Raw genomic sequence first — 11,945 nt, forward strand, 5'->3', positions numbered from 1 at the left:
GCGGTGCATCTTTTCCTGACGGTTCTTCAGTCTCTGGATTGGTGGACAGACCCTTGCAACATGCACAGGGGAGTTCCATGTACTCCCGGTTCACCCTTGAGAACTATGGTCACTGATGCCTTCACATCTGGATGGGGAACCCTTATGGACAATCTAACTGTGTAGGGCCTCACATATCAACGGCCTAGAGCTCAGGGCCATGTACAGTGCCTGCCCTGCCTTCCTTCCTGTGATTCATGGTCAATTAGTCCTGGTAATGAGGGACAATATGGCAGTTGTGTTCTACTTAAATAGGTGGTGGTAAGTGCCGAGGGCAGGTCCCTTGCTCTATGCCAGGAAGCCATTCACCTTTTGGGACTTTGCTGATAAAGTGATACCATGGTGTATTGCAGACCATCTCCCCAGATTAGACAATGTGAAGGCAGACAGTCTTTCTACAAGGGGTCATTTGGGACCTCTTTAGGCTCTGGGGTCCCCCACATTGACCTTTTTTTGCAAGAGCACAGAACAATGACATTTTTGCTCTTGGGAAGGATGTAGTCCTGTCAGATATGATTCTCCTTCCTTGGACAGAGGGTCTCTTCTATGCATTTCCCCCCTGCCCGCATCCCTCTGCTACCTACAGTTCTGCAGAAGATCAAGTGGGAGAAGGCCATACTGGGGCTATGAGGATTATATTGGCTAAGGAAGATGTGGTTCAGGGAGCTTTACAACCTCTTTGTAGTGCCTTCTATCTCTCTGCCTATGATTCCCAACCTTGCTCATAACAGTGGCTCAACCTTGCACCAAGACATGAACATCCCTTCACCTGACAGCGTGGATGCTTGCTGGCTGATGTCAATAGAGCTAGCCAGTTCTCAGGATGTTTAGAGTATTCATATTAATAGCAGAAAGAGCTCCACTATGTCCACTTCTCTCCAAATGGATAAGATTCTCACATTGGGTGATGTAATATCGGATGTCCCATGTCCTTGCTAGCATCCAGTATATTCTGGATTACCTGCTGCATCTCAAGCATTCCAGTGTCTCACCAAACTTGATATTGGTGCACTTTCTGGTCATCTCTGTGATCCACCTGCTCATTGACCAATTTTTGGTTTTACCCCACTGAAGAGGTTTTGAAGTGCATTGCAAGGCTCTACCCACTGGTCAGGGATCTGGCTCCAATGTGGGATCTCAACCTGAACTTCACATAACTCATGGAAGCCCTCCCCCCGCTGTGACAGATTTCTGTTACCAATCTGCCTGAGGCATCAGGTGATCAGGCCTAAGGCCGCAGGATCATTAGGGGAGTAGATGAAGGAGCACACCAAAGGTCTAAGTTTTAAAGCTTTATTAATAAAATAACAGCGGTGAGTACGGGGAACGCTCCCACGTCACTCAGGGAAAGAAAGAAAGCGTTAGTGCCCCAGCCATAACCCACTTTCATACTCTCACACGTACGATCCGAGGCTGGCCAAGCCTGGGTGTAACATCAGAAGAAGAGGGGGGGAAGGGTGGACGAGAGTTCTGTCTTGTGCACAAGCCGTCCAGGGTCCGCTGTTGATCTCTAACTTGCTTCAGCTCTCAGGAGGGTTTTAAGTCCTGGGTTCTTTCGGGGGCATTTCGTTCAGGGACCTCTGTTCCTCGTGCTCTTTGTACCAGTCCAAACTGGCTTTCTGTGGCTTCCTCAGCATTCCCAAAACACACCAGCTTCAGGGACGTGAGACTTTGTTTTTCCCCCTCGCTGGCCTTCACCGTCCCACTTGTTTTTGCACTCTCTGCAGTCCTGCTCAGCTTAGTTCTCCTTTCTCACAGTTGGCTGGGGTGGGTGAGAGCCAGATAACAGGCTTCTTGGCTGCATAGAATCTATTCGAGCACAGTGACCTTGGACTTCCTATCGGCGTCCTATCTTCCGATTTGAGCTGAGGCGTTGCGTTAACCCGTTCTCTTCTCCCCCTTCGGCCTCTCGCAACCTGCAAAGGAATCTTCCACTCCACACTCATACCTTTAACCTGTCCCAAAATGCCTTGCAATGCTTGCAACAGGTTAGCAACATACAATGCTGATCTGCCTCCCCAGGGGACCCCTGGGGTTGTAACACCGCCCTTGAGCCTCCGACCACATGCTTCTTACCTTATTTGTCAATGAACATGACCTTCCTCTTGACTATTATCTCTGCCTGGAGAGTCAGAGCTCCAGCCCCTGATGGTAGGACCACCGTATTCATTATTCAATTGGACAAAATATCCATGAGTCCGCATCCTAGATTCCTGCCCAAGATGTTGATAGTTTCATTAGCGTTGAATTCAATCAACCTACCTGTATTCTTTCTTAAATTTCATGCCAGCAGATCGAACAGGAACTACATCCCCTTTGAGTGCGCAGAGCTATTTTGTTCTACCTGGACAGCACTAAATCCTTCCAAAAATTGCCCAGACTGCTCCTGGCCTGTGCAGAGGGTCTTAAAGGGCAGGCCATATCTTCACAGAGAATATCAAACTGGATTGCATAGTGTATCTGGACATGTTATCAGTTACCTGATCTGTAGCCACACAACAATATGAAAGCACATTCCACCAGGGCACAGTCTATCTCTGTGGCCTTGCTGGCAAACCTCTCCATTCAGGAGATTTGGAAGGCAGCAACCTGGACTTAGTGCATGCTTTTGTTGAAATTGTATAGTCAGCTCCTTGACCACACTTTGGTTAGTTATGACATATGTTCAAGAGACCAAATAACTAATGTCAGTCAGGTTTATTGCTCTAAGCCAACAATAATGTCGTACGGGGAAAAGGTTCTCCATGATACCAGTCTCTGGGAAACTGTCTTGTGCAGTGATGTTACATTCACCTTATGCAGAAGATTTGCTCACAGAGTTACACATTTCAGCTGGGTAGTATTTATATGATGATTTTACAAGTTACATATCTCTTTACATGTCACTAAAATCCAACCCATTAGTTTGTCCCAGTTCCCATATTTCTTGTTCTGTTCCTTCCTCATCCTTGTTTTGGATACTAGCATTCCAGGTACTGGTCCATGAAGGTACTTCCCTTGCACTAAGCCATAGCATGAATGTATCTCGATTTTGACACGTTTCCTATCTGCTTATGCCAAATGCTTGCTTTAGCAAATGCAAGGTGTTACAGGATACTTAGTATAAATGAACAGAGTTATGGTATAGGCCAGTTTAGGCAACAACACTGTTATGATTTGAGCTTAATTGCAGGGTGGGTTGGGACATGTGTAATACAAAGCAGCTATCTCTCTGGCCCATCTCATCAGCTCAATGGAACCTGAACCAGTTTTCCCAGTCTTATGTTCCTTTGTGTTTCTGGTGCGTGCATTGTACTGTGATGCACATTATCCACTCCATATTCCCCAAAATCCTTGATGCAATTACACCTATCAGATCAAATACCTAATCTGCTCTGTGCCTGTTCTGCTCCTCAAAATGGTATCTGAAATGACTATGACCCAGTTAATAATATTTGGGTAGTAAATGACTGACATGTCACTGAAATATTCCTTTTAAAGACTAGTGAAAACTTTATGAATAAGTATTTTAGGCATTTTATCTAAACAGTCTTTTGGATTTTCACTGATTATTTGCAAAGAAAATTTCTGCACATTTGATAAGTATTTACAGCATTTTGTGTGTTTATTTTATATACAGACCCTAATAAAAATGCTTTGAATTACAGACGTAGAGACAGAGCACACAGAGAAATAAAGAACATTTTCTATAAAGTAATCCGGAAACGCCGTCAATCTGGGGAAAGGGAGGATGACATGGTCCAAACATTGCTGGATGTTACATATAAGTAAGTGAAAGTGTTGAAGGTTTGCCATTTAGAAGTGTAAGGGGGAAGTGCTTAGTACTTTAACAGGGTATGCTTCATTTACCAAAATTTCCCAAGTCATTGCCGCATGACTCTTGTCACCCTCCTCACATCTCCTCCTTGGGTTATTTGGCTTTCTCCCCTTGTATGCAGCTTTGTATAGGCTTTTGGAGAGAACACTTCTTTCCATGCCATGTTGATGAGGATAATGGGTGAAATTTAGGCCTTTTTGCCACCTCCCTCTAGAGGCTGAAGGATTTCACTTTGTTTAGGTGCAGACTGTGTGAAGCACCCAAACAGTAGATTTCTTAAAAACAAGATTGATTTTAAAATTGGAAAGAAAAATCAGACTAAAATAAAATGAATGGTTTGCATAACACCCCACCTGAATACTGTGCAAAGTTCAGGGAACTAGGCTTCCTTATCTTAATTATAAAGAAGAAAGATGTTACATGGGTAGGAAGCAAAACCCTTCCCTTCCCTTCCTCCTTAGTCAGCCTAACAGCCTCGTTTTCGATCTCACTTACCCAACCTACTTATCAATCCTTAGGGCAAGGAATTCTAACCTCACTAGATGAGGTCATCTCAATGTTTCCATAATGCAGATTTTATCAGGAGTCTCTTCCAGAGAGGATATGCCACAGTTGGTGTCTCCCCCCAAACCAGTAAAGTTGTCTTCTAGTCATCTCTGGAAAGCTTCCCAGGCTTCTTATCTTCAAGTCCCATATTTCAAAAGCCCTCTTGAGCTCAATTTCTGTAGACTAACTAAGGTGGTTGGTTTTTTAATTTAATTTCCATTATGTACTGCAGGAGTTAGACTGTACCTCTGTTGCATGCCTCATTCCTCAACTGTACCCCTGCTGGATGCCTCCAGTTTCTCTGTTGCCCTCAAGCCTCTTTTGAAATCTTTCAGCAGTTTCTCTTACCATGAAATATATATTGACAGACCCTTTCTCACACCTCTGTTCTCAGTAGAAAGAAAAAGAACTGTCTGTGCATTGTTGATTCATAAAATTCCATGTACAAATGGCAGACTTCAGGTGTGGTCTTGCCAGGTTCATTACTAGCTGTGTTTAAGTGTAGATCAAAAGGTTAGGAGGTAATTTATTGTAGATTTTTAGCCAAATGTTGGAGGCAGCTGTCAGATAGCTGTTGCTTTTCTCCCTCATGGCAGCCATGTGATGACTTTCTCTCTAGCTCCTTGCATTGCAATCTCTCTTCTTTCACATGCTTCTGCAGTTCCCCAACTGGAAGAAGGAAAAAAACTGAAGCTAAAAGTAACTACAATCAAACACTTAACATGATGTATTGCACTATATCTGGATACCTAATCAAGTAAAGCTAGAATGTATTTATTTCCTTAATCTAGGGATGGCCGTTCGCTGACAGACGATGAGATTGCTGGAATGCTTATTGGATTGTTGTTAGCAGGCCAGCATACGTCTTCTACCACCAGTGCTTGGCTTGGCTTCTTTTTAGCTAGAGACAAATCAATACAAGAACAATGCTATGCAGAACAGAAAGCAGTTTGTGGAGAAGACTTGAGGCCCCTAAATTATGACCAGGTTTGTTTGTTATATCATTTTCAAAAATTTAAAGATAGCCTGAAAGTTAATTTATGAAAGTGTTTAAACTCTTAAATACTTTGTTACAATTACAGCATCTATGTCACACATATGCTAGATGCTCATATCCTTGAACTTGGTGAATGAAAGCAGGTTTTGGTGGTAACTTGTATTCTAACATCGCCTCCTGGATAGTGGAATCTTTTTTTAAATCAAATGAAGAAGCAGAAACAAACAGGGTAGCTAGTGAAGTATATACCGTATATACTCGATCATAAGCTGGTTCGTTTATAAGCTGACCCCACCAAGATGGATAAGTAAAAATGTGGAAAATTTTTATGACCCATTCATAAGCTGACCCTATAATTCAGGGGTCATCAAACTTTTTGGCTCCCAGGCCATCAGGATAAGCCGCTGGTGGGCCGAGATGGTTTGTTTACCTCGAGCGTCCGCAGGCACGGAGGTAAAACTAAGTAAACAAAGTGTCCCGGCGTGCCAGCGGCTTACCCTGATGGGCTGGGACAGCAACTTTTGGGGGGGGGGCAGAGAAGCTGGGAGTCGGGGGAGTAACCCCTGTGACCACCCCGCATGTGACCCCACCCCTAGCCCGGGACCCCCACACTCTCCCCATCCCATCCCTTCCCACCTTATCTGGGATGTCTCTGGCCTGGCTGGAACTGCTCCGGCAGGCCTGGCGCCGTGGCCACAGCATGCTCCAGCGCCCAGGCAGCGTGGCCACAGCCTGCTCTGGGGCGGGTGGGGCTGAGCGGCACGGCTGCAGTCTGCCAGCCCTGGAGCTGCAGCTGCTTCGGAGGCTGGGGGGAGAGCAGGGTGGCCAGAAGCGAAGTGACTCTAGCCCCACCTCTTCCCTTCTGGCTCTGCTGGCTGTGCTGCCTCTCCTTGCTCCCTCTGTTGGGGGGTGGGGCTGTGTCCCACCTCTCCCTCTCTGTACCCGTTCATAAGCCGACCCCCTTCTCTGGTGCTTCCCTTCTTTACTAAAAAAATTTGACTTATGAATGAGTATATACAGTATTTGGAATTATGTATTTAAAATATGAGCAGCTTATCACATGGATTTTTTCAAATGGAAAAATACTGATTTATGAATGTTAAATATTCCTAAATCAGAAGGCAACTGATAAAGTTTACTATATTTGCAGCTGAAGGATCTGAACATGCTGGACCGCTGTCTAAAAGAAACTTTAAGGCTTAGACCTCCTATAATGACCATGATGAGAATGGCCAGAACTCCCCAGGTGAGCATGTTTGTTGATTCTATCCAAATCAGTGGTGTGGCTGTAATGTAAATTAATTGTAACCCTGTAGCAGATAGGGAATGACACAGTCAGAAAGGATGCAAGTCCAAACTAGCTTTTTAACTTAGCAAATGTGTCACCAACAATGAGATTAGTGCAGTGAGCTGCACACTAATTAGCACAGGGGCATAGGAGGACTGGAATGTGATGGTTTGAGCTTATTCCTGTCAGACTAGGGAAAATGAAGAAGAGTTTGGGAGTCAGCAGCCATCATCTGTTTATCAGAGAACTTGTTGTTGTGGCATTGTGTACCTTGCTAAATCACTGGTGCCTTGGGTCTGTTATACACTTTTCTGTTAAGGACATAAAGATCAGGATTTCCCCTGCCTTGGAACTTGTCTACTTTTGGCACTTGTGAACATGAAATTAGTATATTTAACTTTATTTATTGTACTGTGGTATTTCTGTTGGTAAACTAATCTTGCTTCCTCCTGAAGGGCCTTCTGTCTCCTACGTTGACACTTGTTCCTTTGTACTTTGGAGAAAACACATTTCTATCTAGTGTGAACTTTTCATCTCTCGCCTCTTGGTCTTAGTTTGATTTGCAGTTTTTCTAACCTGTTAGTACCCTGCCTTTCTTACCCGATATACCTCACATATCCTTCTGCAATGCACATTAGCTGAAGTCAGTGCTCAGCCTATCTGAAAATGAGGCCCTATGTGTGTCTGATATTAAGCAGTCTGATTACCTCTCTGTCTGTCCCCTTAGGCACAAACAATTTAAAAAAAACCACTCTCTACAGGGTGTGTGTATATATTTTTAAACGGTTTTTTTATTTTTTATTTTTACTGTTTGTGGTGTTTGGATGCTCACTTGAATGACCTATTGCAGCTAAGTTTTTTGCATGTGCGGGTATTAAGAGGTCTAGTTCTGTTGGAAGCTCTCTATCGGGGATGAACAAGTCAAGCTGGTGATCACAGGTATATTACTATGTATAACATTTTAAGGGGGGGAAAAAAGTGATACTTTCCTTACTGCCTCATACTATTTTCAGTTCAGTCTAGTTCAACAATAGATGGAGCTATAACACAGGCTCATTAACTCTGAAAATACCTTGTTTAACTCCAAGGAAAGGAAGCTTTTTCTCTTGTGTAACACACTGTTCCGTTTCTTTTTGTATGCATGCATGAGAAACCTGAAAGCTTTTTCTCTCCAACCACCCTTTTTGTCTTTAAACTTTTCTCTTGGTGGCCCTTTAGATATGTCTCAAGGTTCAGGCTACTATCCTTGATTGGGTGACCAATATTGCTTCTAATGCAACTGACAAATTTTCTTAATCTTGTCTTTCCCTATTTAAATTTTCTTTAAATGAACAAAAATATCACATAAAGATACTACAGAACATTTGTGGGTAAGAGACCCCTTCAACAGGAGGCTTTTTCAGCTCCCTTTTTGTGTGTGAAAATAAGCTCAACATTTTCTCACATGACATGCATGGTCATGGCTAGGGTCACAGGCTCATCTTTGGAAGGGAGCCAGCACAGTAGTAATGTCAGCATCTTTTACCCTAACATGCATCTTTCCAGATTAGTCTTCAGTCAGTGAGGGCTGGGTGAAACAGAATCTAAAGATTGAGTAAACTGTAGTAGTAATAAAAAAAAGCCTGGGGCATAATTACCAAAAGCTCTGAAGATTTGCAAAATGGTGTGCAACACTTAAAAGAAAAAGGATGACAGTGGCATTTCCTTTCCTTTCATACTTTTCTTTTTAATCTTTTTTTTACTTCTGTCAGTCTTGATCAGTCTCCCCAAGCACAGTTGGCCCTATTTCCTAGCCTGCAGTCAGATAACTTCATTGTCTTGCTGTAAAGTCTGTTCTACTGCATTCCGCTGGCAGTACTTGTTTTGTCTTTATATTTACTTAACATCTACACTTACTTACTGTGTCCCAAATAAACTTGCTGTACATAAGATGCCAGTTTGGGAGCAAAGTATTCTTGAAAGTATATTTACTGTGGCATAGTGATTAATATGAAACATTTTCACCAAAACTGGAAAATCATTATTGTGCAGCCTGTACCTTTTTTATTTTATTTTTTTAAAAGAAGAATTTGTTGTGCGGGGGAAATGAGCTCACTCAGTGTTCATAAGCAATTATCTGAATACTGTACCTTGCATACAGTTTATCCAAATACAGTACCTAGTTAGGAACATAGGATCTCTTTGGTCATTGAGTCTAGTCCCCTACTACCGCAGACAACCCCCCCCCCCCACCTTACACTACTGTTGATAAATTTATCAAGCTGCATCTTAAAACTAGTTAAGTTGTTTGCTCCCACTACTCATATTGGAAAGCTGTTCCTGAACCTCATTCCTCTGATGGGTAGAAATCTTCTAATTTCCAGATGAAATTTATTCATGGCCAGTTTATATCCATTTGTTCTTATGCCAACATTGTCCTTTATAAATACACCAAGGGTAAACACCAAAGAGGGAGAAGAGCTATTTAAAGCTGTCTCCTCTCAGCCTTTAAGAGCTTGGTTTGTTTACTCTGGCAAATAGTCTCTTATAATAGGTTTTCCATTCCACATATCGTCCAAATAGCTCTTCTCTGCACCTGTTTTGACTGAATTCATCTTTCTTGACCATCGGTGTGAGACTTAAACATAGTATTCCAGATGAGGTCTAACCAGTTAGACTGCTCTAATTGTTCAGCTAAAAAAATCACAACTCTTTATAAGCCAAGTTGAGGATGACACTTTGGAGAACTTTTGTAGAAGAGAAAAGGGAGAACTGCTTTTTGTAACAGGACTTTTTTTTATTTATTTCTCCTCCCCCTCCCCTCGTAGACTGTTGCTGGCTATACTGTTCCTCCTGGCCATCAGGTTTGTGTCTCTCCCACTGTTAATCACAGACTTAAGGATTCTTGGATAGAAAGTTTAGAATTCAAACCTGACCGTTACCTCCAAGATAACCCTACAGCTGGAGAGAAGTTTGCATATGTGCCATTTGGTGCTGGTAAGTCAAATGATACAGTAAGAAATTGCATTAGGACTGAGGGGTTCTCAAACTTCATTGCACCATGATCCCCTTCTGACAACAGTTACTACATGACCCCAGAAGGGGGGTGGAGCGGGAGTCACAGCCTGAGTCCTGCCACCCCAGGTGGGGCTGGAGCTAGGGCTACAGTCCTGGGTCTCAGCAAGTCTAATGCTGGCTCTGGCAACCCCATTAAAATCGAGTTGTGACCCACTTTGGGGTCCTGACCCAGAGTTTGAGAACCACTGCATTAGGTCATTGATAAAATAGCAGCATGAAGATTTTTGCCAAGAAATAGAGCAGATTCTGTTCTGTAGATAGTATGAGATATTTGCTGCTGTGAAGGTAGGGTTGGATTTGAAATCAAAACAATGTACTAATCACATTAACCAGCAGTGCAGTTAAACACATACGTACATGCTTAAGTCCTACTGATGTCAATCAGTCTTAAGTATGCGCTTAAGTGCTTTGCTGAAGTGGTGCCATAACAGTTGTTTAAACACAGTGAAAGAAAGTAGTGTACATTTTAAAACAAATTGTTTAACTCTTATTTTAGCTCAAGATGCATTACGAAGTGCAATAACTATTCTCCTCTGTGGGTTTTCCTCTAGGCCGTCATCGCTGCATTGGAGAAAACTTTGCTTATGTTCAGATTAAGACTATTTGGTCTACTCTGCTTCGTTTATATGAATTTGATCTCATCGATGGATATTTTCCTACTGTAAACTATACAACCATGATTCACACACCTGATAACCCAGTTATCAGATACAAGAAGCGATCACACTAAGTTTTGGAGACAAAATTATTTCTGCATTTAAATTGTGAAAATTACTGTTTTTGAATAAGTTATGACACAATTAAATGGTTAATAGAAAAGCTGGTCCATTGGATGTGTAGTGTTATGAAAGTGAGGTTAATCTAGCCATAAAATGTGTAATTGTTGTATACGGCACAGTACTGTACATTCTAAATTAACCAGACATTTTATTATAAAAATACTGTCTTTTCTGCTTGTGTAACAATTTTAAGGTGGATGCTGCATATTGGTATAGGTGAATTCAACTGTTTGGTCAAATCTTGGGAGAAAGGTGAACATCTAATCTTTATTTACAAGGTTAAATTTTAATTGGTGCTTTAAAAAACCTACTTTCCTTGATTCAGCTACTTTAATGGGCAAGACTAAGCTCATGGACATCAGTGGGAACAGAATCTGTTCTCTGATGCTGGTGCGTATTTTAATGTGAACAAGTTGGAAAATGCTCACTTTGCAGACTTTCAGCCCTGTCTATATTTGCAGAAGTAAACACTTTTATATAAGGAACTATTCAGCACTTTCATGAATGAGCCAAAAATTGCCATGCGTTTTAATTTTGAAAACCTTAACATTTTCAATATTTTTCAAATGTGACAGGTGATTTAGGTGCTCATCTTGAGACAGTTTTTGAAGGGTCTGGATTTTCAAAAAGTGCTGAACCCTCTGAAAATTAGGCATCCAGAATAATTAGTCACACTTGGAAGTCTTGGTTTCAGTGCAAAGATTAGCAGTAGAACCTTACAAATCCAGAATTAATAGTTAAGAGTAAGCATATAAATTACACTTCTTAGATATATCTTTAACTGTGTTCATTGTTTATTAAAGAAAGAATGAAATAACTAGTGTGTACTACTGTATTAACTAGAGTAGTGTTGAGAATGATGTAGAGGGGAGAATGGGTACTGTATAGCAGTAATATATAACTTTTTTTTAGAAGTGCCTGCTGTTTGGGGGACAAAAATAGTCTCATCAATATTAAACCTTCTGCTGCCCTTTATTATTAAATCTTGGCAATGTGGGCAAAGACTGAAGCTGTCCACGAAGAGACAGTGAATTAATAAGATTCTTCTCCCATAATTCCACATGGCCTGTCCGAACTCTATTCACATGGGAATGAGTAACATTTATTTCAGGACTGTTATATGTTGTACTTGTGTGGTGGAAAATTTTTCATTAAAATTTATAAACTCTTTGTGAAATAGTTTCCTGTGCTCAAAACACTGTCCATACTTTCTATATTTTTCTAAAAGTAAGCTCTTTTTACTTACTGCTTTAAAACTTCCTTCTTGTGGAATTTTAATAAAGGAATGGATAAATGTGAACTTAAGCCAGTCTGATGCTGACAGTACACCGCTACTTCGATATAACACGACCCAATATAAAACGAATTCGGATATAACACGGTAAAGCAATGCTCCGGGGGGGGGGGGGGGGGGGGGGGGGG

At 41.8% G+C, this 11,945-nt stretch overlaps 1 protein-coding gene across 1 annotated transcript in view; it reads left to right on the forward strand.

Annotated features, from left to right (window-relative positions):
- Positions 1-11,159, forward strand: part of LOC112120099 (lanosterol 14-alpha demethylase) — a 31,742-nt gene extending 20,583 nt beyond the window's left edge. Inside the window, exons 6-10 of the mRNA XM_024219039.3 lie at positions 3,687-3,806; positions 5,194-5,389; positions 6,550-6,645; positions 9,495-9,663; positions 10,296-11,159. Of these exons, the coding sequence (XP_024074807.1) occupies positions 3,687-3,806; positions 5,194-5,389; positions 6,550-6,645; positions 9,495-9,663; positions 10,296-10,474 (760 nt within the window). The 3' untranslated portion in view covers positions 10,475-11,159. The remainder of the gene's footprint in view (positions 1-3,686; positions 3,807-5,193; positions 5,390-6,549; positions 6,646-9,494; positions 9,664-10,295) is intronic.
- Positions 11,160-11,945: the final 786 nt, after the last annotated feature.

The sequence above is a fragment of the Terrapene carolina genome, unplaced genomic scaffold (assembly GCF_002925995.2).
Source record: "Terrapene carolina triunguis isolate 2854851 unplaced genomic scaffold, T_m_triunguis-2.0 Scaffold84, whole genome shotgun sequence".
In the NCBI taxonomy this organism is placed as follows: Eukaryota; Metazoa; Chordata; order Testudines; family Emydidae; genus Terrapene; species Terrapene triunguis.